General features: G+C 32.4%; 3 protein-coding genes across 14 annotated transcripts in view; 2 read left to right on the top strand and 1 right to left on the bottom strand.

Annotated features, from left to right (window-relative positions):
• The window catches only part of LOC141403759 (uncharacterized), a 567,712-nt gene that overhangs the window by 252,283 nt on the left and 292,975 nt on the right, over positions 1-22,454 (bottom strand). The window lies entirely within an intron of this gene.
• Positions 198-9,002, top strand: LOC141403730 (uncharacterized). Of its 6 annotated transcripts, XM_073986593.1 has the most exons (10): positions 198-749; positions 827-1,067; positions 3,734-4,452; positions 4,946-5,179; positions 5,245-5,366; positions 5,424-5,573; positions 5,635-5,847; positions 5,919-6,269; positions 6,323-6,482; positions 6,549-9,002. In XM_073986593.1, exons 3-10 carry the CDS (start codon positions 3,798-3,800, stop codon positions 7,019-7,021), a joined length of 2,358 nt encoding a protein of 785 aa, XP_073842694.1. In that variant the 5' UTR covers positions 198-749; positions 827-1,067; positions 3,734-3,797; the 3' UTR covers positions 7,022-9,002. The 6 variants fall into 6 exon arrangements, with proteins under 6 accessions (XP_073842694.1, XP_073842693.1, XP_073842698.1 ...); XM_073986592.1 differs by having other exon boundaries at positions 673-933; XM_073986597.1 differs by having other exon boundaries at positions 673-1,067; positions 6,323-6,678.
• LOC141403757 (uncharacterized) lies at positions 14,756-21,100 on the top strand. 2 transcript variants are annotated; one of them, XM_073986673.1, is made up of 3 exons: positions 14,756-15,023; positions 16,131-16,201; positions 19,029-21,100. In XM_073986673.1, exon 3 carries the CDS (start codon positions 19,060-19,062, stop codon positions 20,803-20,805), a length of 1,746 nt encoding a protein of 581 aa, XP_073842774.1. In that variant the 5' UTR covers positions 14,756-15,023; positions 16,131-16,201; positions 19,029-19,059; the 3' UTR covers positions 20,806-21,100. The 2 variants fall into 2 exon arrangements, with proteins under 2 accessions (XP_073842774.1, XP_073842773.1); XM_073986672.1 differs by lacking the exon at positions 16,131-16,201 and having other exon boundaries at positions 14,757-15,023.

The raw sequence follows: 22,454 nt of genomic DNA, 5'->3' as shown, positions 1-22,454 counted from the left end.
TATGTATGTACAACATTTTCCGTCTCAAGTTTAAGTTTTTACTTAATTAAAATTCTCAATGTAACCGACATACACACATACATACATATATTTGTTTACAATTAGCTACACATACATATGCAATCATTTTTGACAATGAGATGTTGTCAAATACATATTTTTGAAAAATTGTAAACATATGATTGCACAAGGTTACCTTTTTTATTGTACCATGCTATTGACAACTTTAATAAATCATAAGTAGTACATAAATATATTAATAACAAATTAAAATACATAAGTTAATTTGCATTTATCAGTTTTCGTACTTGTTTTTTAAGAACATCTTGCTAGCTGGTTTAAATAACGAATGCGCTGCTTAGTTTTCTCATCTGTAGTGGCAATTCGCCGTTGCAACTACCTTATTAAATGTGGCTTAGTCGAAATGTTTTCAATTCAAAACATGATACAATAAGAAGGTAGCAGCAACTGCCGTTTTTGGTAACATAAGATGTCAAAATTTGACATAAATTCAATGCAATTGACACATTATGTTGCCATCAGCTGGGCTGATAATGCTACCTTCTTATTGTATCATGATTCAAACATACTGGATGAGAACATTCCAACGTCTATATTTGGTAACCCTCTCTCTCTCCCGCTATTTCAAACACTGTTGACACAGCATGGGTTAGTCTCTTGTTAAAGCGGCAACAGAACATAGTTTAAACGGCAACATACACGATATTTACTTTTAATTTTTTGTTGAAGTTTATAACTAAATATAATAAATTAACAATAAATAAGTGTTATGAAACAATATTCATTAACTTACAACAAATTCAAGATATATTTATTTTTATTATTAGTGTTTTACCCCTCAAAGAGGAAGTGTCTGTCTAACAAAAAAAAATCTTCTGAAATGTCAAAAACACTCCACACTGTTTGTGGATGGTAACGCCATTTGGTTTGCTCTCACAGTGTTACACATTGGGAGAAATTGTTTAAAAGATATTTATTTTACGTTTTGCTACTATTGAATAGTTAATTCATTGAATATAATAAAACATGTGAACATATGTATGGGAGTGCGTAAATATTAATTTTGTATTAATAAATAACATATTAGCACGGTGATACTATAGTTTTTTGCAGGGTTAACCCACTTCATGAGGATTTATTTGAGGTTTGCGCTATGGAATTGACATTTGAAATACAGTGGGTTTATTAAATCCGGCTAATAGTACGTTTAGACTTACGAAGACCACTCCAAATTAACCACGCCAAATTAAATCCAGTCGATTTATAAGTACGATTTTTTGACGTAAAACCTATGGAATTGACATTTGAAATCGAGTAGATTTATAAATCTAAACGTACTTTAAGTGTAAACGAGGTATATTATTATTAAATTAAAACATAATAAATCTTTGACAGCTGCATACTCAAAACTAAAAATGCTGAGGTGTTATTATTGGTAAAATTGTAAACTGAATATTTTTTACATTCACTGTAAGTACCTACAGTATGCAAGGTCATATTCGTAAAAACCTTAAAAAATGAATATAAAACAATTGATGGAAATTACTTGGTTGAAGGTAGATTTAAAAAAAAAACAAATTTTTAATTTATTCGGTCATTTAGGTATAGATGGGGTCTGAGTGGGTGGCAAAGTTCGTATTCGTACCCCCTGAAGCGCTATTTATTTGTGTTATTAAAGGACTTTTTAAGCAAAATACCATAAATACTTGTTCTTTTCTTCTTTTATAAAGAATGTGCTGCAGAAAGTTTTAAAAATAAAAACAATTTTATATGAATATGTGATCTCGAATATTGTTGCAGAAGGACTCAATTAATGGACTTTTGCTTTAAAATCCATTAATGTCGCTAATATTTTGTACTTCACGGTGTAATATTTAGGGATAGGAATGGGGAAAAACTCATGTGGAGACAAATTCAAAGTTTTATTCTTTGTCAATACTCGTATATAGGCTTCTAGTAGGGGTATTCCAATGGCAAAGCCTGTCAATGGAAGAAGAAAATATTGCCTTTACATTGGTGTAAAGTAAGTTGGCGAAGGTGGTCAAACAAGGGAGATACCACAATACATAGTTGGTATTGCATCCAGTTCTCCCTTTTTTCAATCACGCTACAGGTCGCAATTTTGATCGAATGGTCACGAAATTTTGGTTGCTTATAGGGGTCCCAGAGATAAAGAGGCATATTAAGTTTGGTGGTAGTCGGATTATATTCCCAGTGAAAAGCTTACGCACGGGGGTAGTGGTGTAGGGTATCACATGGTCGGCCCTGTCCCGACTATAGCCTTTGCTCACTTGTTTATTATATTTCAAAGAAATCATGCGAAATGTCAAAAACACCGCACACTGTTTGGGGATAGTAATGAGAGTGTGTGTCATTTGGTTTGTTCACACAGTGTTTCACATTGGGGGAAATTGTTAGAAGCAAATACATACAGCATGCAAAACTCAAATTCGAACACCCCCCAAAAAATCGAAAATACTGTGAAACATAAAAACAATGATAGCATGTTTGATAAAATCATGCAGATTTATTAATTTTAAAAGAAAAATAAAAAGCATTTTTCACATAAAGATAATTTTAGCCACTAGATGACGGGATTTCCCTGCAATGGAAAACAAAATTCATATTCGAACAGTCAAGCAGTTAAAACAAGATAAGAATATTGACTCTTATGACAAAACTTAATACTTTGTAGGATATCCTTTTTGCCTTACGATAGCATTTAGACGTCTTGGCATAGATTTCACTAGATTTTTTGTCAATTCTGGTGATATTTTTAACCATTCCGCCTGTAAAGCGATCTTTAGGTCTGCTATGTTCTTAATTTCGTAATTTTTCAATTTTCTTTTAAAAATGGACCATAAATTTTCTATAGGATTGATGTCGGGACTTTGAGGGGGAGTTTTGAGGTATTTTGGACAATTATATAAGATCCAAAGTCGGGAATTAAGAGCGGTGTGCTTTGGATCATTATCCTGTTGAAAGACAAAATCCTCTGAAATTCCCATTTTTATCGCACTTGGTTTCAAATTTCTATTCAAAATGTTTATATAATCCTTTGGTGCCATTGTTCCATCAATAAAATGCAGATAGCCAACCCCTGCGGCGGAAAAGCAATCCCACCATGCTTGAAGGTTGAAATTAGATTTTGGCGTGACAAGCTTGAATTTTTTTCTCGCCATATTTTCACCCGTCCATCTGATACTTTTATATTAAATTTGGACTCATCTGTGAATAGGACCTTTTTCCAAAAGTTAAAATGCATGTTTCTATATGTTTTAGCAAATGCAAGCCGACTTCTCTTATTCTTCGCACTTGTAAATGGTTTTCTCACAGCATAACGGCTTGTAAATTCATTTTTTTCGATGTAATTCCGCACGGTTTGTGGTGTAACGTAAATTCCAAAGTCTTTTTCCAAACTTACAGTAAATTTTACGGCACTTACAGTGGGATCCTTGCGAATTTCCCGTCGTAGAAACGAGCAGTGTCTTCTCGTAAGTTTAGCCTGGCGCATATTTCTCGACATTTTCATAAAGTGACCGCATTTTTTATAATTCAAAATCACGGTTGCCATACAGTACTTAAACGATTTTGATCGTGAAAATTTTCAAATTTTCTTAAAAAATTTCGAAAATAATATTATAAATTAAATGTTCTTAAAAATACAAAAAAATAATTATATATGTATGTAATTTTTGTTTTTATTTTACAGTCGTAAATACATTGTAGTAGGAACTGGTCTTCTTTAATTGAAAACTACAATATTCCAAGTTAGAATGTCGGAAAAAATGTCCATAAAAACTGAACCCTTTGTCAATGATTATAAGCAGGAAAATTCTAACAATGATACAAACACACTAGGCTACAATAAAACAAAACTTGAACATTTTACAAATATGGGAAATGATATTAAACAAGAAGAAATAGATTTGGACAAAATGGAAGATTTTTTACCAGAGAATGTCGATGAATCCACAAGTGATATAATCAAAGAAGAGAACGTGGAAGAGATTGACGAATTTTTGCCTAAGGTATCTACCAGCATCCGCTCACCGTCATCACTCACATCGAAATCTGACGATCGTACGGAAGCGATTATCCATGATGAAGTACATGTTACACAACAACATCTAACTGGTACAACAACTCAGCAGATATCCTTACCCAAATTAGAAATAATGGATGTGGACACAGATGAGGATGATGGCCTTGAGATCAACGGTGATACAGATGCTAACTTTAGTGATAATAAAGAACGATCTGTTATTTCATCGTCTCGTGTAGCTCAAAAACATCCTTTGTCTATGGATACCAAGTATATCTGCGAAATATGTAATAAAATATGTACCACACATCATGGCCTTGCTTTACATTCTAACCGGATGCACCCTGGAACTAAAAAACCTACGGAACATACATGTGAACAATGTGGTAATTCTTATACAAAAGAAAGATATCTACATAGACATACACTGATGGAAAAACCCCGTTGCGAAATCAAGCACGTATGTTGTCATTTTCGCAACGACCCGTTGTTATTTTTTTCAACAACGGCTGTTGGTGAATTGTACACGAACGTGCTCAAATTGACACCGAGACGTGGTCAACTTTCGGTACCAACAACGGCCGTGCTTAATTTGTCCACCGATGTGCTCAAAATGACAACGTTGTGTTTTTAATATTGGTAATTGCAGCCGATTACACACGAGTCGGTGTCAATTTGACACCGGACGTGTATGAATTATGCACCACCACATGCATAAATCATGCACCACCGTTGTTATTTTATACACCGACGTGCATGAATCATACACGGTCGTTGTCATTTTAGCAACGACCGTGTATGAAACATGCACCACTGTTGTCATTTTTTTACTCGTGTGCAATCGGCTGCATATTTACCATTTTTTCGTGTTATTGAAAGAGAAAGGACGCATTGTGCATAAAAAATTATTGAAAATGAATAATATTAAAGAGATTAATTCGCAAGATCCTCAAAATATCATTGGTGAGTTGCTAGAAATCGATGGAAATATTGTTGTGGTTCGCGATACAAGCCATTGCAGCAGTCAAGATGCGGAATACAATGAGGACGATTATATGTTAAGGGAGTTCTTAAAAGGAATAAATATGGAGTCGCTTTTTGAACAGTTAAAAGGTAAGTAAATAAAAATGAAGTTAATTAGTGTAATTAACAAAGAATTTTCTTTTTTGTTCTTTTAGCATCATATGTAACATTTCGCAGTTTGCAGTACTTGAAAAAAGAAGATTTAAAGGAAGCAGTGCCACCATTGGGACTGCGTGTTGAATTCAGAGAAAAGCTCTTTGCTTGGAAAAAACGAGAGGTACGTATTATTTGTATTACAGTGTTGAACTCAGTATTAATATTGTCATAACAATAGCTCGGGATTGATGACGAAACTATCTCAGTTCCATCTAAAATAGGCGAATGGTGGAAACGTAACGAGACACCTGCAAGTACTCCTGGTACTCCCGGTACTCCCCACACTACAGTTTCGTACGGCTCAAAAGCCAAAGGAATTCTGTCAGAGGTAAAGTAAGAGTAATATTTGTGTAAGCATAGTTAATGTAGTTTTTTTTATTTAATATAAGGATCTAAAGGAATTGTTAACACATACCTCGAAGGGGAAACTAGCGCTTGAATGTAGTAGTGCTAATAAGAAATTAAGTGACGAGCAAAGAGATGATATAATTAATATAATTATTGAAGATATTTTAACAAACAATGTCACTCTTTACGCTCAAGACTATATGCGCATATTGGACGAAATTTGTTCCGTTTTTCCTCTTGAAAACGAAATGAGGGTAAGATTAACAATATAAATAAGGTATCTGATTATGTAGTTTCTTAACTTATAAAATGTATTTATTTTTAGGATTATTATTACATTTCAAGAAAAGGAAAGAATAACGCAAGCGGAAAACTTTACGCCAAGTATAGAAACAAGAAGTCCAAAAAAATAAAGCTTTTGGATTCAGAGCCTAGCACAAGCAAAGCAGCAGCTCACACGTCTTCTAATTTATGCAACAATGATGTTCCCGAATTTGATGAATCAGTGGAAAATTCAATGAAAGCTTCCTTACTAAGAGAATGTAATGATTGGGGATCGATCTGCGAAAAATGGAAAAGATCTTTTAACATACGGCAAAGAGATATAAAAAGTTTAAGTAGCCATGCATTTCTTCTAGAATGGCCGAAGTTGTCCGATGCAAGAGCTTCAGAATTCGTAAGTAGCCATAAGCTATTTATTTGTATATGGATACTAATGTTTCGTTTTAGGTCAACATTGATTTCGATATTATGTATCCGCAGAAAGGCAATCTTCTACTTTCTAAATGGGACCAATTTAAGAAAAAAGTTTACAACTATTATGGGAAAAATATTCATAACGATCATTGCAAACAACTCTTCGCAAATGTTTTGACGGCAAGCAGCATAGGTTAATTTTAATTCTTGATTTATCAAAAAAATTAAAAGTAATATTTATTTTATATTTCGGTTGCAGATGCTCAAGATTATATATACGCAATACTGTTGAATTCAGTTTTACCATCACCTGCTAGGTTTAAGTGCGGAAACGGTAAATTAAGAAAAAAAGTAACAATAGCCGATTCGCAGGAAAGTTTCGTACTGCGTCTACCGACAATTAACGATTATAAACGGCAAATTGATGCAGTCACTGAAAAGTATTACAATTCTGGATTAACTATACAGCCATTTATAATCGTGGAGGGTTTGTCCGATTTTAATATAAAAGGTTTTTATGTTTTTTTTAACCACAATTTGTTAAAATTTCAATCGTTCCTCGAATGTTTAGATACATGTTTTAAAATTTTTCATGCACTTTCTTTAAAATATCCAAACGCCTGCCAAATTCCATGGATTTTCATCCAAAAATATTTTTATGAAATTAATACTGTATATGATATAAAATCAGTTAATTTGACTTCACTTATTAATTTCTGCAACAATAATTAAAGTTCAATTCAAAATGTATATTGGCTTTCGTTGCCGTAAGCATTTTGATAAGGCAAATCTTTTAATAGTTCATTTGAAAGCAGACCATTTAATGTCAACTAAATTTTTATAAGTACAATGCGTTCAGGACAACTGTAAGCAAACATTTACAAAATTTACGTCATTCAGAATTCATTTAGAAAAACTTCACAAGAATCATACAAAAGTTCCTCCAATTGCTAAAGCAATTAATATGCCAGTTGAAATGTCATCATCAAATGAAAATAATTATACAAACAGTGAAACTGTTATTAACAACAATGTAATGAAAAAGGATTTAGATGTTATGAAAAAGAAAGCGCTATATCTGTCTTTACAATTACATAGTCAAAGCTATATGCCTAGAAATCATGTTATAGAAATACAACATTCTGTTTCAACTCTGCTTTCATCCATTTCATGTACAATTGAAAAATATATAACTGATCATCCAGATTATGAAGACTTAAGGTATTTACTAAACTTTTGTAAAAATCCTTTCGAAGAAACTAGAACAGAATATAGACTTTTAAAAATTTTTAAAGAACTAAACTTTTATGATGATCCAAAGGTTTATGTAATTAGCAATCAAGTCTCGGAAATTGTTATCAGCGGAAATCCCAGTTTAGGTCCAAAGATATCCAATATTTATATAATGCCATTGAAATTCATAATTAGTGCCATTTTTAAAATTCCAAATCTCTTAGATTTGACATTAGAAAACTCCAAAAAATTCTTAAATTCACCTGTTTTACTAAATTTTGAAAACGGTGAGTTATATAAATCTAAATTATTAAAATATCCGACCCAATTCAGCATTTAGATAGTTTAAGAAACCAAGAGAATTACAACTCAAATATATTGGAAAATACTTTTCAAGAAACAGGTATTAAAAACAAGTGTATCTTCGAATCTTTACCAAATTTTTATGTCACTGAAAATTTTTGTTTTGATATTATGCATAACATTTTTGAGGGCATTTGTGTCTACGATATGTCTAATATAATTCTCGGGCTGATTCATGAAAATATTGTTACGTTAGATCGTATTAACAGCAGAAAATCTTTATTCCAATTTGGAGAAATTGAAGTGGGAAATAAATCTGGGCCACTAGATTTATGTAGAATGAAAAACTATAACTTAAAAATGACAGCTAGTGAAACTATGTGTTTTACCCATTTTTTACCTTTAATGGTAGGTGATTTAATTCCTTCCTCCAACGATCACTGGAAAGTTTTTATAATATTATTACAAATAATCGATTTACTTTTAAGACCAAGTTATATAGAAGATGATTTAATAAAATTAGAAGAATTAATTAGAGATCACCATTCACTTTATATAACATTATACGGTTCGTTAAAACCGAAACACCACTTTCTTGTCCACTATCCCACTGCTATCCGAAAGTGTGGCCCCCTTAAATATCTCTGGAGCATGAGATTCGAAGCTAAACACAAGAAGGCAAAAGCCTATTTAGGAAATACTACATCAAGAGTTAATCCCTGTCATTCATTATCTATTAAGTCTGGATTGAAATTTTCCAATTTTTTATTAAAACACGAAGATAACTTAGAACCAAATGTTACCATTAATACGCATACCATCGCAGATTTGGCAAAAGAGGAATATAGTTACAAAAAAAGTAAGCCAGTTTTAAATTACAACAATTGCAAAGTGTCCGATGACATTTTTTTAAGGGAACTAGGTATAAAAAAACTATTATTTAGCAACAAATAATGACGCAATTGAACTTTTCAAAATTAAACATTTAATAATTGCAAATGAAAATGTTTACATTTTATGTAACCAAGTAAAAGTTAAGAACTTTGATTATCATTTACAATCGTATGAAGTTGATTCTTTGAATGAGGATACAACTTTTCTAATACCAATTTATATTGAATGTATTTATATTGAATTTATGTATTTGGTTTCGTTTAATAAAATACTTTTCAAAAAATTTCATTTCTTCTACTAAGGGTATAAAATGGGAAAGGAACGGATATCAAAAAAATGACCACTATTGGTTTCAATCTGACAACGGGGCGTTGACAATCTGACAACGAAGCGTTGACGATCTGACAACGAAGCGTTGACAATCTGACAACGGGGCGTGCTCGAAATGACCACGTATGTGCTCATTTCATGCACGTCTGTTGTTGAAACCGTTGCCAAAATCTCGGTGTCAAAATGACAACGGCGTGCTCATTTTGACACCAAACGTGGTTGATACACTATTATACACGGATGTGGTCATTTCATACACGGATGTTGTCATTTTTTCTCTGGGTGTATGAATGTGAACTGTGTGATTGTTCTTATGCAACAGATAAAGTTCTCCGGGCACACATAAGAAAGAAACATCCTTTGTCTATAGATACCGAGTATATCTGCGAAATATGTCATCAACGATTTACAACACAAAAAGGCCTTGAAAATCATTTTAACATGTCACATCCAGGATCTCATCATTCCAATCAAACATCTGCTAAATATAATTGTGAAATATGTGGCAGATGTTATACAGATGATCTACGTAATCTACGAAAAGATTTGCGGAATAAGCATCCCTTATCAATAGATACAGAGTATATCTGCAAAATATGCAATCTACGATTTACCACACAAAATGGTCTTAGTAGGCATTGTAAAAAGAAGCATTAAACTGTATCGCCAGTGTCATGCGCCGAAACTACAACAAAGACTTTGCAGAATGAATTTACGGATTATGACTGTGCAGAATATGTAATGCCAAACGGAAATTCCCAATTTATTGGACCGATATATACGGGCAGATACCATAATATAAATGTGGAAAGTGTGCGGCATATTTCTGAAGATGCAGTCCGGCCTGATATGATATTTAATAAATCATAACCACACTTTATAAAATTCCTCAAATGTACACATTAAATAAATATGTTAAAAAAATTCAAAAATTTAATTTTTCAATTATTGCAAAAGTTAATTAAGTAGTATGCTGTTTATATTAGAGCTTTTGGTAGGGTTAACCTTCTTTATGAGGATTTGTTTGAAATATAAGCAATGGAATTGACATTTGAAACCCAGTGGGTTTGTTTAATCCGGTTATATATAAACAGGGTATTTTATTCCGATTTTTATCTAAATGAGAATTGCAATAATTCGAAGTTCAAAAGTCCAGACAAATTTTATGAATTATCCGCAATTACGATTGAACGGAATTTCGTTTTAACGGAGTTAGTCAAAGTCAGTTTATTAACCCATTTCGAGAGGATTTATTTGACGTTTGCGCTATGAAATTGACGTTTGAAATCCAAACCCACTGGGTTAATCCGGTTAAGTGTAACCGGGGTATTAAACTTAACTGGATTAACCCACTTAGCGCCGAGAATTTTTTTTGCGAGAAAACTTAAAATTTTTAATGAAATTTATATTTTTGAGACTTTTTAAGCATTTTTTAAAAAATAACTTTTTTCTCTAAAACTTATAATTTTCCTGCAATCTGGCCTTCTTTTAAAAGTTCCAAAAACTTTGGAGCGTAATATAGGTGTGTCCTTACATGCCAATCCCTTGGTTTTTGATTGAGAAAATACTCTTACTATATTCCTAACAAATCGCTGACTTTATATGATTCTAACATTTTTGATTAAATTTTTATCGCATATTTAAATTTTTCATCAAAAGTCGAAAATTACAAAAAAGTCGATTTTTTTGAATAGCTTGGGTTTTTGGCCAATTGCGTGGAAATGCGTAGGTCAAATGAAGCGTTATCAGCGTGAACTTACAAATAACAGACAATACTATAACAAAATGCAAAAAACTCTACAAAAATATTCGAAAAAACCATAGTTTTACGTCAATTTTTGCAACCATTTTTTGTGGCGTTTAAACGACCAGTGGCTTTATCTGGGTTAACCAAGTGGGTTTGGGTTTCAAATATAAATTCCCTAGCGTAAAGGTCAAATAAATCCTCACAGAGAATGTTAACCCGGCAAAAAGCTCTAGTGCAAACGCCGTTTATGATTTCATAAGGACATAACCCAGTGTTCACTACATCCGTTTACATGTAAACGAACTAAAGCGCACTCTATTTTACATAAAAAAAATTTTTAGGGATAGTTTACACTATCTGTAAATGTCATATGACCTGAAATTTTCCAAAGTTATATTGTCGCTAATGTGTGCACTAGGGTTATGACTTTTTGACATTTTTCCTCAAAAATGATTTCCTGTAGCAGGGATGAATGAACTTTTGCCTATTAATCACTATGCTATCGTTTATTCCATTGAAATATAAAAAAAGTTCACGCACAAATCGATTTTAAAAAAATAATTTTTTGAAAAAATATATGAAATGAAAAAAAATTTTTTTCCAAAAATTATTTTTTGTTGCACGAATGAATAAATATAAGCCTACTAATAACTATAATAACGTTTATTTCATTCAAATATTAAAAAAGTCGCAAAAAAAAGTCACTTTGAAAAAATTTTAAATTTTTTGTTTTTTGCTAAAAAAATTATATTTTTGAATAAAAGCGTTTACGACATTTTTACGATTCTCAGAATTGAAGAAAAATATTGAGAAATAAATTTTATGTCATTTTAATTATCTCATGTGGCTCTAAAGTATATTTTCAATTATATATCTGTTTTCAGTGACTTCAAAAAATTGTCCATAATTTTGATAAATTCAAATTTTAAAATCATTTTGTGCGTGAGGTTTTTTCACCGAATCACCTTATAATTAAGATTTTATGTAATCTTATGGCAAAACTCATCACGCTATGATACAGGGATATGAGGTTGCAAAAAAGTCATAACCCTTGTGTGCACCCAGCAAAAAAGTTTGGAAGTAGTGCAATGCAGAGTTATGATTTCAATACATCTTTCGATGCAGTCCACACGGAGTTATGAAAATGCACTGCGCTCGATACATTTTGGAAGCAATCGCTTAAAGATCCCTAGCCAAGCAAGCCAATTTTTTGATCCCTACAGTCGCAGTCTTTTTTCTGAACACAAGAAAGAGTTTTAAAATTCTAAGAACTTGTTTTATAAAAAATAAAGAAATAGAAACTAAAGTTATGAACATTGCTGTAATTCACGTGACGCATATTATTTTTGAAGTGGAGTTGGAGTTTTTTGGAAATCTGAACTGAAGTAGGAGGAAAAATGAAAAACCATTTGGATGATGAAGCAATATCAATTTCGACTTCCTAAAAAGCAGAGAAGAGGAAGTAAACATATAGGCCGTTTATATATAACCGGGTTAACCCAGTGGGTCTGGGTTTCAAATGTCATTTCCATTGTGTATACTTCAAATAAATCCTCATAAAGAAGGTTAACCCTGCAAAAAACTATAATCTAAACGCCGTAATAGTTACGATCAAATTTAATGGAGAGTTTTTATAATGTGTGTTAATGTAATAAAGTTAATATTCTTGTTTTACACGAATAAGCAATGTATTTTATTTATTTTGGGATATTTGCAATGGCTTGTATTTTATAACATCTTTAGACTGCATTTAAATTCAATCCAAAACACTACATCAAAGGCTGTGATTTGGATCGAAAATGGAGTGCATCCTAGATGTGTGCCGTGGAAGCAAAATGGAGTGCATCCTAGCTGCGCGCTCTCTTGTAAAATTCATAGATGAATTCATAGGAAAAGATGTACTCCAGCGGCAATTGTTCTAGTGATTTAACTGCATCCGCGGATGCAAACTTTTTGCTGGGCAATATTGGCGATTTTTCTTACGCCATTTACTTTGTGCATCCACACCAACAAAAATGTAGTCAAATTACGTGTCCACATTGCCTGCCTGGGTAGATATGGAATGTTTTTACTTCGTGTCATATGACATTGATAGATGGTGTAAACTACCTCTTACAGATCATAATTTTGTATACATTTGTGTGACCTATCATCTACCTTATTAAATGTACCTGAAATCAGCTGATTCATATACCTTTGTACTTGTACCCAGTGTTGCCGTTCGAAAATTTTTTTTCGGCCCAAAATGTTCCTAAAACGGCCCAAAACGACCTAAAACGGCCCAACATTAAAAATTAAAACAAAAATATATATGTCTCATAGATACCTTTTATACTTTTAGAAAAATCGAAAAAAATATTGTCTCTTTTTACGTAAAGGTAGTATGTCGCCAAAAAATGTCTGAGAGGTAATGATTGGAAGGCAACAATTTATTGTGATTTGAATTTAGCATATAAACTTTAAGTGCGTGTTTCTCGAAACGGCGTTTTTGAAGTCGGTGCCAACGATAGCTCTAAAACGAATTGACCGATCTTCATATGACCTTATTATATTATTCATGTGAGCTTATTAAATACAAAAAACACTTGCCTTTAAGCGAGACAGATCAAAAAAATTATTTTGCCCAATTTTTTGAAAAAAATTTTCTGTCAATTTTTTTGTCGGTAAAGTCGAAATTTTGACTTTGACAGCTCAAATTTTTTTTAGGAATATTTTATTTTGAATTCTTTTTTATCAGGTTCCTAAAACGCTTACAAAAATATACTATGATCGGCCTATCCGTTTTCGAGGTGTCGTTGGCACCGCAAAACGCTTTTACAAAAAGATGGTTTCGCAGATAGGCATTTACCTCAAGAATATGCACTATTTTTAACAACAAAAATTCCAAAGGTATTATAAGATGTGCTCTTCGAGATGAAAGAAAGTATAGTTTCACCGAGTCTTAGCAAATTCCAATCTGTTACTATTAATTCGGGGTCACATTCTACAAGTCTGGGAAAATGTAATACCTGGTTCATAATAGGCAAAACTTCGTTTGAGGTTACCTTATAAGGAGTTATTGTATTTAGTAGTTTCTTTTACTATTGGATGGATTTGAAAACGCAAAAAAAAACAATTTGGATGCATTAAAAGTGTAATTTTCACACTAAACGTTAATACAAAGAAGGCCCTCCTTGAATTTTAATCATTACTTTCAGCGCTATAGATCTGTACGCAAAATCCAAACTATAACAAAAGAAGAGTTGTATTATAGGTGGGTATTTGGATCACTTTTATAGTCTATTCTCTTATTATTTTGATCTAGTAATTTAATATAAAACTCCAAAACAGCAAATTTTATTTCAAACTTTTCATTTTCTGTTAAGTAAGAGTGCATAAATGTAATACAAAAATTTATGAAGTTTTGAGCTGGTACGATTTATTTTTGTAGTCAATGTCAATATATTAATGCTCTTTTTTTATTTATTTATTTTTTTTTTTTATAAAAAAGGACAATTTGAGTTGACACTCGGATATAAATAGGATAAACCTGAACTATCTGCTTGAAATTCATTCTTTAGGTTGTTAATTATAGGTAAAATATATGCCAAAAATAGACAAAAAAGCTCTAGCTTGGCATGATTCCGTTGCCACCAATTTATTATGAACTTTTTTTATTTATGAACACAATGCATGAATCTTTACCAAATAGTTAAGTATCACGTAAAATATATTTCAAAACCCGGGTAACTAAAATTTAAAAGTGACAATTAAACTACTAGGAGGACCTTCTCGGCATTAAGTTTTAATGTGAAAATTATATTTTAATGCCACAAAATTGCTTTATTTTACGTTTTCAAATCCATCCAATAGTAAAAGTAAGCATGTAATAATAGCCCAAAGACTAATATTTGATATTTTATAAAATATTGTTTAAAATTATTAGCATGAAATCGGTCCAAAGGGGGTTTGGGCCGCCCATCGGCCCAAAATTAAAAATTATTTTTCATGCCCAATGCCCAAAACGGCAACACTGGTGTTATCTCTTCTCTCTCTCTCACTCGCTTTGTTGACAAAACTTGGATCTCTTGTTAAAACGACAACATAGCATAGTTTGAAAGCTACCATTCGTACCAGCGCGTTATTTAGTGTTAATTTTCGTTGAAGTATATAACAAAAAATAATAAGTTATCAATAAATAAGTGTTATTAAACAATATTCATCAGCTCACATCAAATCAAATTCAAGGTATTTTTATATTTGTGTATAACAACCTTTAATAAAGGAAAAATCTACAAAAAAAAAATCATGTGAAATGTCAAAAACACCACCACTATTTGTGGATGGTGTTGAGAGTGTGTGTCAGTTGATTTGCTCTGACAGTGTTTCACTTGGGGAAAATTGCATTGAAATGTTTTAAGCAAGGCATATTTAATAAGGTAGTTACAACTGTGACATATTAGTATTGAGGTAGATTAAAATCAACGAAATTAAACAATGAAATATTTTAAGGCAAAATTATTCTTATTTTTGACCACTTTTTACTATTGTGGTTGGACACTTTAAATGTCATAATAAATGTGCAATGAGTTTGAAGCAAGATCTATTAATAAGAACACGTAAGTAACACAACGACAACTCATTTTTGGCGAAAATTCTTCAATGTGTCAATATGTTTGTTTACATTTTCATATAATGTATTCACAATAACAAAAAAATTGGCACCAAGGCAAATTTAACAAGTTTATCCAAAAGGCGAATTCAAGCCGTAGTCTTTATTTGCTGTCAAAAATTTTTTGCGCGAAATATCCACAAAATGTAGAAGAAAACGGTAAAATATTCTTCGGGAAGCTTAAATAAATATATTGTACACAGATATTCTCTATAAAAGAGAAATATTTGTTATTTATTTTTGATTTAAAAAATGTTTTGACAGCAAATGAAGATATCAGTTGGTATTATTGTATCACCTTCTTTCTTGCACCATGTACGCCACCTTATAATTTCATCATGGTTTAAAGAAATATTTAGAAAAAAGGCGGCAATGTCATTCAGGACACTCATGAATATAACATTCGGAATTTCCCTCACGAAAAAAAAAAACTTTAAAATGTGATATTCTTCTAAAATCGGTATTTTTAAACATTGAAAATTAATAGAATCATTTAATTCTGCAGTATTCACGCCGAATCGGCCAAAATATTCCCTTTTGAACATAAATATGGAAATAAAAAAATTTTGAAATTCCGCATGGAATTTTTATTCATGATAGCCCTGATTATGTTTTATCATAAAATAAAACTGAAAAATTAAACAAATGTATAAATGAATAGCATATTTTCTCTTATTAAACAGAAAAAACAAAAGTATTGCAGTTTTCCGACAAATGGCTGTGCTACCGACTGATTTAGTACGAAAAGGAATAGGTATGAGCAGGGCATACATATTTATAGAAGGCAGATGCATGAAATACAATAACTAACAAATTTACAAAAACAACGTTGCTGTTATTGAATGTCGAATGTCAAAGAAAAATTTAGCTTTGTTCCTTTACTTTTTTAATGGTAACAGTGGTAAAAGAGATAACTGTCAAAATTGATCTTTCATGGCCAGCTTTAACGTAAAATAAAGGAACGGAAGAAATGGTAGATCTGATAACAATGTCAAAAAGAAACATGAAAATTCAATCTTTTATTTCACTCTTTTTAATTTTCTTTTGTCAGCGCTCGCTTTTTTTCCTTTGTTTTTGTTAATATTTTTTTCATTGCCAAATAATCGAATGTCGAAAAATCAGTAGAGAGGTTCTCTAACACAAAAAAAAAAATCGGTAAATTAAAATGCAAAATTATGAATGAAAAGTTCAGATATAAGTTGACAACACTCTTGCTGTCCGTAGAAATTTACGACTGCTTTTTATTCCTCGCTAATTTACCGAAATTGTAAGTATTTTAATTTTACCGACAATTGTCGGTAACTCAAAAAATGAGTTGGAGAATTCCACTACAGTTCTACAATTTTTTACCCGAAGAAATTTGTCTGATAGCCTGTGGTAGAAGAAAAAGCCGTTTTTGTTATCTCTTAAGATTTGCTTCCAGTTTTACCACTTTTTAGGGTTAAGGAACGCTTTGTAGGTTAAAAATGGCAAGAAATTGTAACCTCAGGCCCATACCTATATACGTCCGTATACCCAAAACGTATGTGGTGAAAAAAGTAGAACACATGTATTCCTATAAGAACTACCGAAATACGTTGAGCGTATACTTTTTGTAAGTTGAACAAATTCAACCAGGGATGCCAACTGTTTCGAGGTAAAAATCGCTACAGCCACATATGTACGCCACATAGGTCTGTAGCGATTTTTACCTTAAAACAGTTGACATTCCTGCTTAAACAGTAATTTTTGTACGTCAAAAATCACCACAAGTAGCGGGAAAACCACCAACTTGGCACCCCTGAATTCAACTATGACAGAACGTTTTGTATGCATGTATGTGTGTGTTTTGTATTTTGAAAACAAAGGCCCAGCAAAACCTGTAGTGGGATTCTGTAACTAATTTTTGCTGTTACCGACAAAAATCGATCAAATTAAATCGCAAAATTATGACTAAAAACATAAAGAAAAGTTGGCATCACTGTGTGTGTCGGTAGAGGCTCGCGACTACTTTTTATTCATCGTTAACTTACCGAAAAATTTCGTTAATTATCGAAATTATAAGCATTTTAATTTTACCGACAATTATCGATAACAGCAAAAATGAGTTACAGAATCCCACTACTGTAGTGCGATTCTCTAACTCATTTTCTGAGTTACCGACAAATGTCGGTAAAGTAATGTACAGTAGAATCACGATAATTCCTAAAGGCCTGCGTACATAAGCTGCCTTGCCTGATTGCCTTGCTTTCCTGCTTCATTTCTAACATAATTGGTCTGTTCCTTTACTTTTGAAAGTGGTAAAACCGGCAAAAGTAGCAAAAGTTGTAATCTGCTTCCATATGAATTGTATGGTGTCTGAAGTAAAGGAACGCTTTTCGAGTAAAAAGTTGTAAAACTTGAAGATTCTTGCACGTAAAGGAACAGAGCTAATAAAAATAAAAGAATAAAGAAGGCCGAGCAAATTTCGAACTGGGTTGCCCTTTTCTGTTTTATTCTTTTATCAGAAGCAAGCAAGGTAAGCAGGCAAGGCAACTTAGGTACTCACCCCTTAATTCAGGGGACAGGGGCCTCAATTATAGCTTCGTTGCAATACTTTTTTAATGTTAAAATGTGCAAAAGAGAAAACTGTCAAAATTAATTCAACGCACACATTTTGTCCAAAATTTACGGGAACGGAAATATGGCAGAAACGTCAAAAAATCAAAAATCGGAAGGCGGCAAACATGTTGCACATTTTTGCTTGCTCAATTTTGTCGTGTAAAAAGTTTCTAAAGAGAAAGCTATTCAGCTCCATTTTTGTTCAAAGAGAACTGAACATTTTGCAACTTTTTTGGTGTACGGGAACGCATTTCGGGTAAAAATGTGCAAAGTGTGTTAAATGTGTAAAAACTTTTTAATTCTGGTGTACGGGAACGAATTTCGGGTAAAAATGTGGAAAATGTGTTAAATGTGTAAAAACTTTTTAGTTCTGGAACGAAGATATATTATTTTTGCACACAGGAACAAAGATTCTGTTCGCAATTGTTGAAATGCGTATTAATATTGCAGAAAAAGTTATTTTTGCCAAAATATATAACAATAGTTACAAGAACCGAATATTTTTGACGCATAGAAAACAGGGTTAACAACATTTTCCTTGTTACATATTCTTGCTTACAGGGTTGCCATGGATCCTTGTTACATACATTTTTAAATTGCTACAGGACAAATATTTGTTTAATTATCTGTTTTTTTTTTTTGTTTCTTTTTTATATTGGGTTAGGTCATCTAAAATACTGAGGTGTTATTATTGCTGAAATTGAAAATCGAATATTTTCGGAAAATTACAATATTTCCATCGATATTTTTATTTGAGAATATCGTTTCCATCAAAAACTAATGCTAAGTTTACATTTACGAAATCCACTCGATTTCAACTGTCAATTCCATAGCGTCAAATGAAATCTCATCTGAAATCCATTGGATTTCATTTGACATTTAACCTATTGATTTATAAGTTGAAATCGAGTGGATTTCGGAAATGTAAACCAAGTATAACCCTATTTTGCTATAAAAACTTGAAACTATTTACATAAGAAATCTTCGTTTTTCTTTTACAGACAGACCCAAATAATTTGTAGTAAGTAAAAAATGTCGGAAAGTTTTTGTATAAAAACTGAAAATTCCATCAATGATACACTAAGCTACAATACAACAAAACTTGAAAATTGTACAAATATGGGAAATGATGTTGAAGAAGATGAACTAGACTTGGATAACATGGAAGAATTTTTACCAGAGAATGTCGATAAGGCAATAATTGATATAATCAAAAAAGAGGACGTGGAAGAAATGGAAGAATTTTTGCCAGAGAATTCATCCAACATCGACTCACCATCATCACTCACATGGAAATCCGATGATCGTTCGGAAGTTATTACCTATGTAACTACTACAATAACTCAACAGATATCCCGACCCAAATTAGAAATAATTGATGTGCACGCAGATGAGCAGGATAGCAAAGGCCTTGAGATCAATGGTGATACAGACGTTAACGGTAGTGATAATAAAGAAGGATATGTTATTTCATCTTCCTGTGTAGCTGAGACATCTGAGACTGAGCATAAATGTGAACTATGTGATAGTTCTTATGTAAACGAAAAATGTCGAGAAATGTCTACCGATAAAGAATATATCTGTGAAATATGTAATCAAAGATTTACAACAAAAATGCGTCTTGGTTTGCATTATTACCGGAAGCATCAAAGTGTTCATTCCCAATATAAATGTGAACTATGTGATAGATCTTATATGAACGAAAAAGATCTACTTAAACATGTAAGAGATAAACATCCTTCATCTATAGTTACAGAGTATATTTGCAACATTTGTAATCAAAAATTTACCACACAAAACGGTCTTGATAAGCATTCTTTCTGGAAGCATCCAGAAACTCAAATACCTGCTAAACATAAATGTGAAATATGTGGTCGTTGTTATGGGAAATCTGTAAGCCTCCGCTATCATATAAGTAAAAAACATCCTTCATCTATAGTTACAGAGTATATTTGCAACATTTGTAATCAAAAATTTACCACACAAAAAGGTCTTGATAAGCATTCTTTCTGGAAGCATCCAGAAACTCTAATACATACTAAACATGGCTGTGAACTATGTGATAGTTCTTATAAATACGAAATAAGTCTACATAGACATATAAGAGAGAAACATCCTTCGTCTTTAGATACCGAGTATATCTGCGAAATGTGTAATCAAAGATTTGCCACAAAGAAATATCTTGATGTACATTCCAACCGGAAGCACCCAGAAGTTCAAACACCTGGTAAACATAAATGTGAAATATGTGGTGCTTGTTATTCGGAATCTCGCAGTCTCGGGACACATGTAAGAAATAAACATCCTTCGTCTATAGATACCGAGTATATCTGCGAAACGTGTAATCAAAGATTTACCACAAAGATAAGTCTTGATAAACATTCCTACCGGAAGCATCCAGTAGCTCAAACACCGGGTAAACATAAATGTGATATATGTGGTACTTGTTATACGGAATCTCGTACTCTCCGGACACATATAAGAAATAAACATCCTTCGTCTATAGATACCGAGTATATCTGCGAAACGTGTAATCAAAGATTTACCACAAAGATAAGTCTTGATAAACATTCCTACCGGAAGCATCCAGTAGCTCAAACACCGGGTAAACATAAATGTGAAATATGTGGTACTTGTTACACGGAATCTCGTAATCTCCGGACTCATATAAAAAATAAACATCCTTCGTCTATAGATGCAGATTACATATGTGAAATATGTCAGCAACGATTTACCACACAAAAAGGTCTTGATATGCATTGTAAAAAGATGCATTAAACTATGTCGCCGGTACTTACGGATTATGATGGTACAGAATTTGTAATGGCAAACAGAAATTTCTCATTCATGGACACTGAATTATCAACAGCTTGTCATAAATATCAACGAATTCAAACATTTTGATTGCAAATAGTGTATGGCAGTTTGCTCGAGGCCGAATTGTATTCTCATATGACTGTACATAGGTCTAGAGATAATAAAAACATTTCCACAATGTAAAATGTAAAGATTGACCTTTAGTTTTATCAATTCACTCAAATGTAAACATAAAATAAAAATATTAATATTAAAATTATGTAAGCGTTTCATATTTTATTTATTCCAAGAGATTTTTAAGTAATGCTCTTCAATTTTATCATTAATTAGTTAATTAGTTGAACAAGCAAATTTAGATACTATGCCATGGATAAATGAAAAAATAAACAATATTGCAAATGGTAAAGAATGGTGGAAGCTGGTAAAGGAAGTAAATAATCAGGAACCTAAAATAAGTCGAACGTTATCTGCAGAATCTTTCAAAGGATATTTCATTTGAGAAAATCAAACACATGCTAAGTGTGGTAAAATTACAGAAGGCACCGGGTGAAAACGGAGTTCCGTATGAATTTTTTTATCAATGCCACTGATGACTTTCTTATTGAATTAGCCCGTTCATACAACAGAGTTTATGAAACCAGAGAAGTGGAAGAGTGCTTTACGAATTCAATAATATTTCCAATTCACAAAAAAAGGAAGCCTTAATGAAGTTTCGAACTAAAGAGGAATATCTTTAATGAATAGTATGATCAAAATCGTTATAGTCCGGTCAAAATAGACATGCGTATAAGGGGGAAATAGCAAAAATTCCCACAAAGCTGAATTTTGGTGGAGAGCTAGGGTTGGCCATTAGAAGCAACGTCCTAAAAGTCCCCATCGATCCCATGTGTGCAAAACAAGTTATTCGGGGTCAAAGGTCATTTTTGGGGGCATTATTCAGTTTTTTTTTTAATTTTTCTCAAAAACGGTAATACTTAGCAAAAGCCCGCTAAAGTAAAAGTTGTAGATTCAATAATTGTCTACAAGATTGGTCCTTACGATTCTTAAAAAAGACTTACAATTTTCGAGATATCTCGATCTAAAGGTCAAATAAAAAATTAGCCGTGTAAGTACATTATGAGGCGAACCGGTTAAAGTAACGACACTATGTGTTAGATACTTCCGTAAGCTTTCAAACGATATCCACTTTGCAGTAATCGGTTCAGTAGAACCGGGTCTAACCCGGTTTTTAAATTTGGCCTTTCGGGTCTAATAACCGGCGAACCGGATCCGCAACCGTTGAAAATTATACATTTCCGTAATCAGCGCAACAAACCCTACCTTCGGACCAAACTTGAAAATAATCGGAGAGTTTTCGTTGGGCTCGTTCCCGTTGGGCTCTCGATTATACACGTGGGTTAAATGGGCTATTTTTGCATAAAATGACTCTAACATTGAATAACTCTGCTAAACACACTCCGATTTTGTTGGAATTTTTTTTAGAAGATAGCTATAATTTCGCTCTTCAAGAAAATATATATATTTTTGGGGGACAGACCCGATTACTTCGCTTATTTTAGCCGGTTCGTCTGAATATGTGCATATTTCCCTTATAAGTGCATAAAAATCAT

This window comes from Musca autumnalis, unplaced genomic scaffold (assembly GCF_047663935.1).
Source record: "Musca autumnalis isolate F117 unplaced genomic scaffold, ASM4766393v1 scaffold_4, whole genome shotgun sequence".
NCBI lineage: Eukaryota > Metazoa > Arthropoda > Insecta > Diptera > Muscidae > Musca > Musca autumnalis.
The sequence above is the reverse complement of the archived record's forward strand: the minus strand, read 5'-3'. Positions and strand labels throughout refer to the sequence as shown.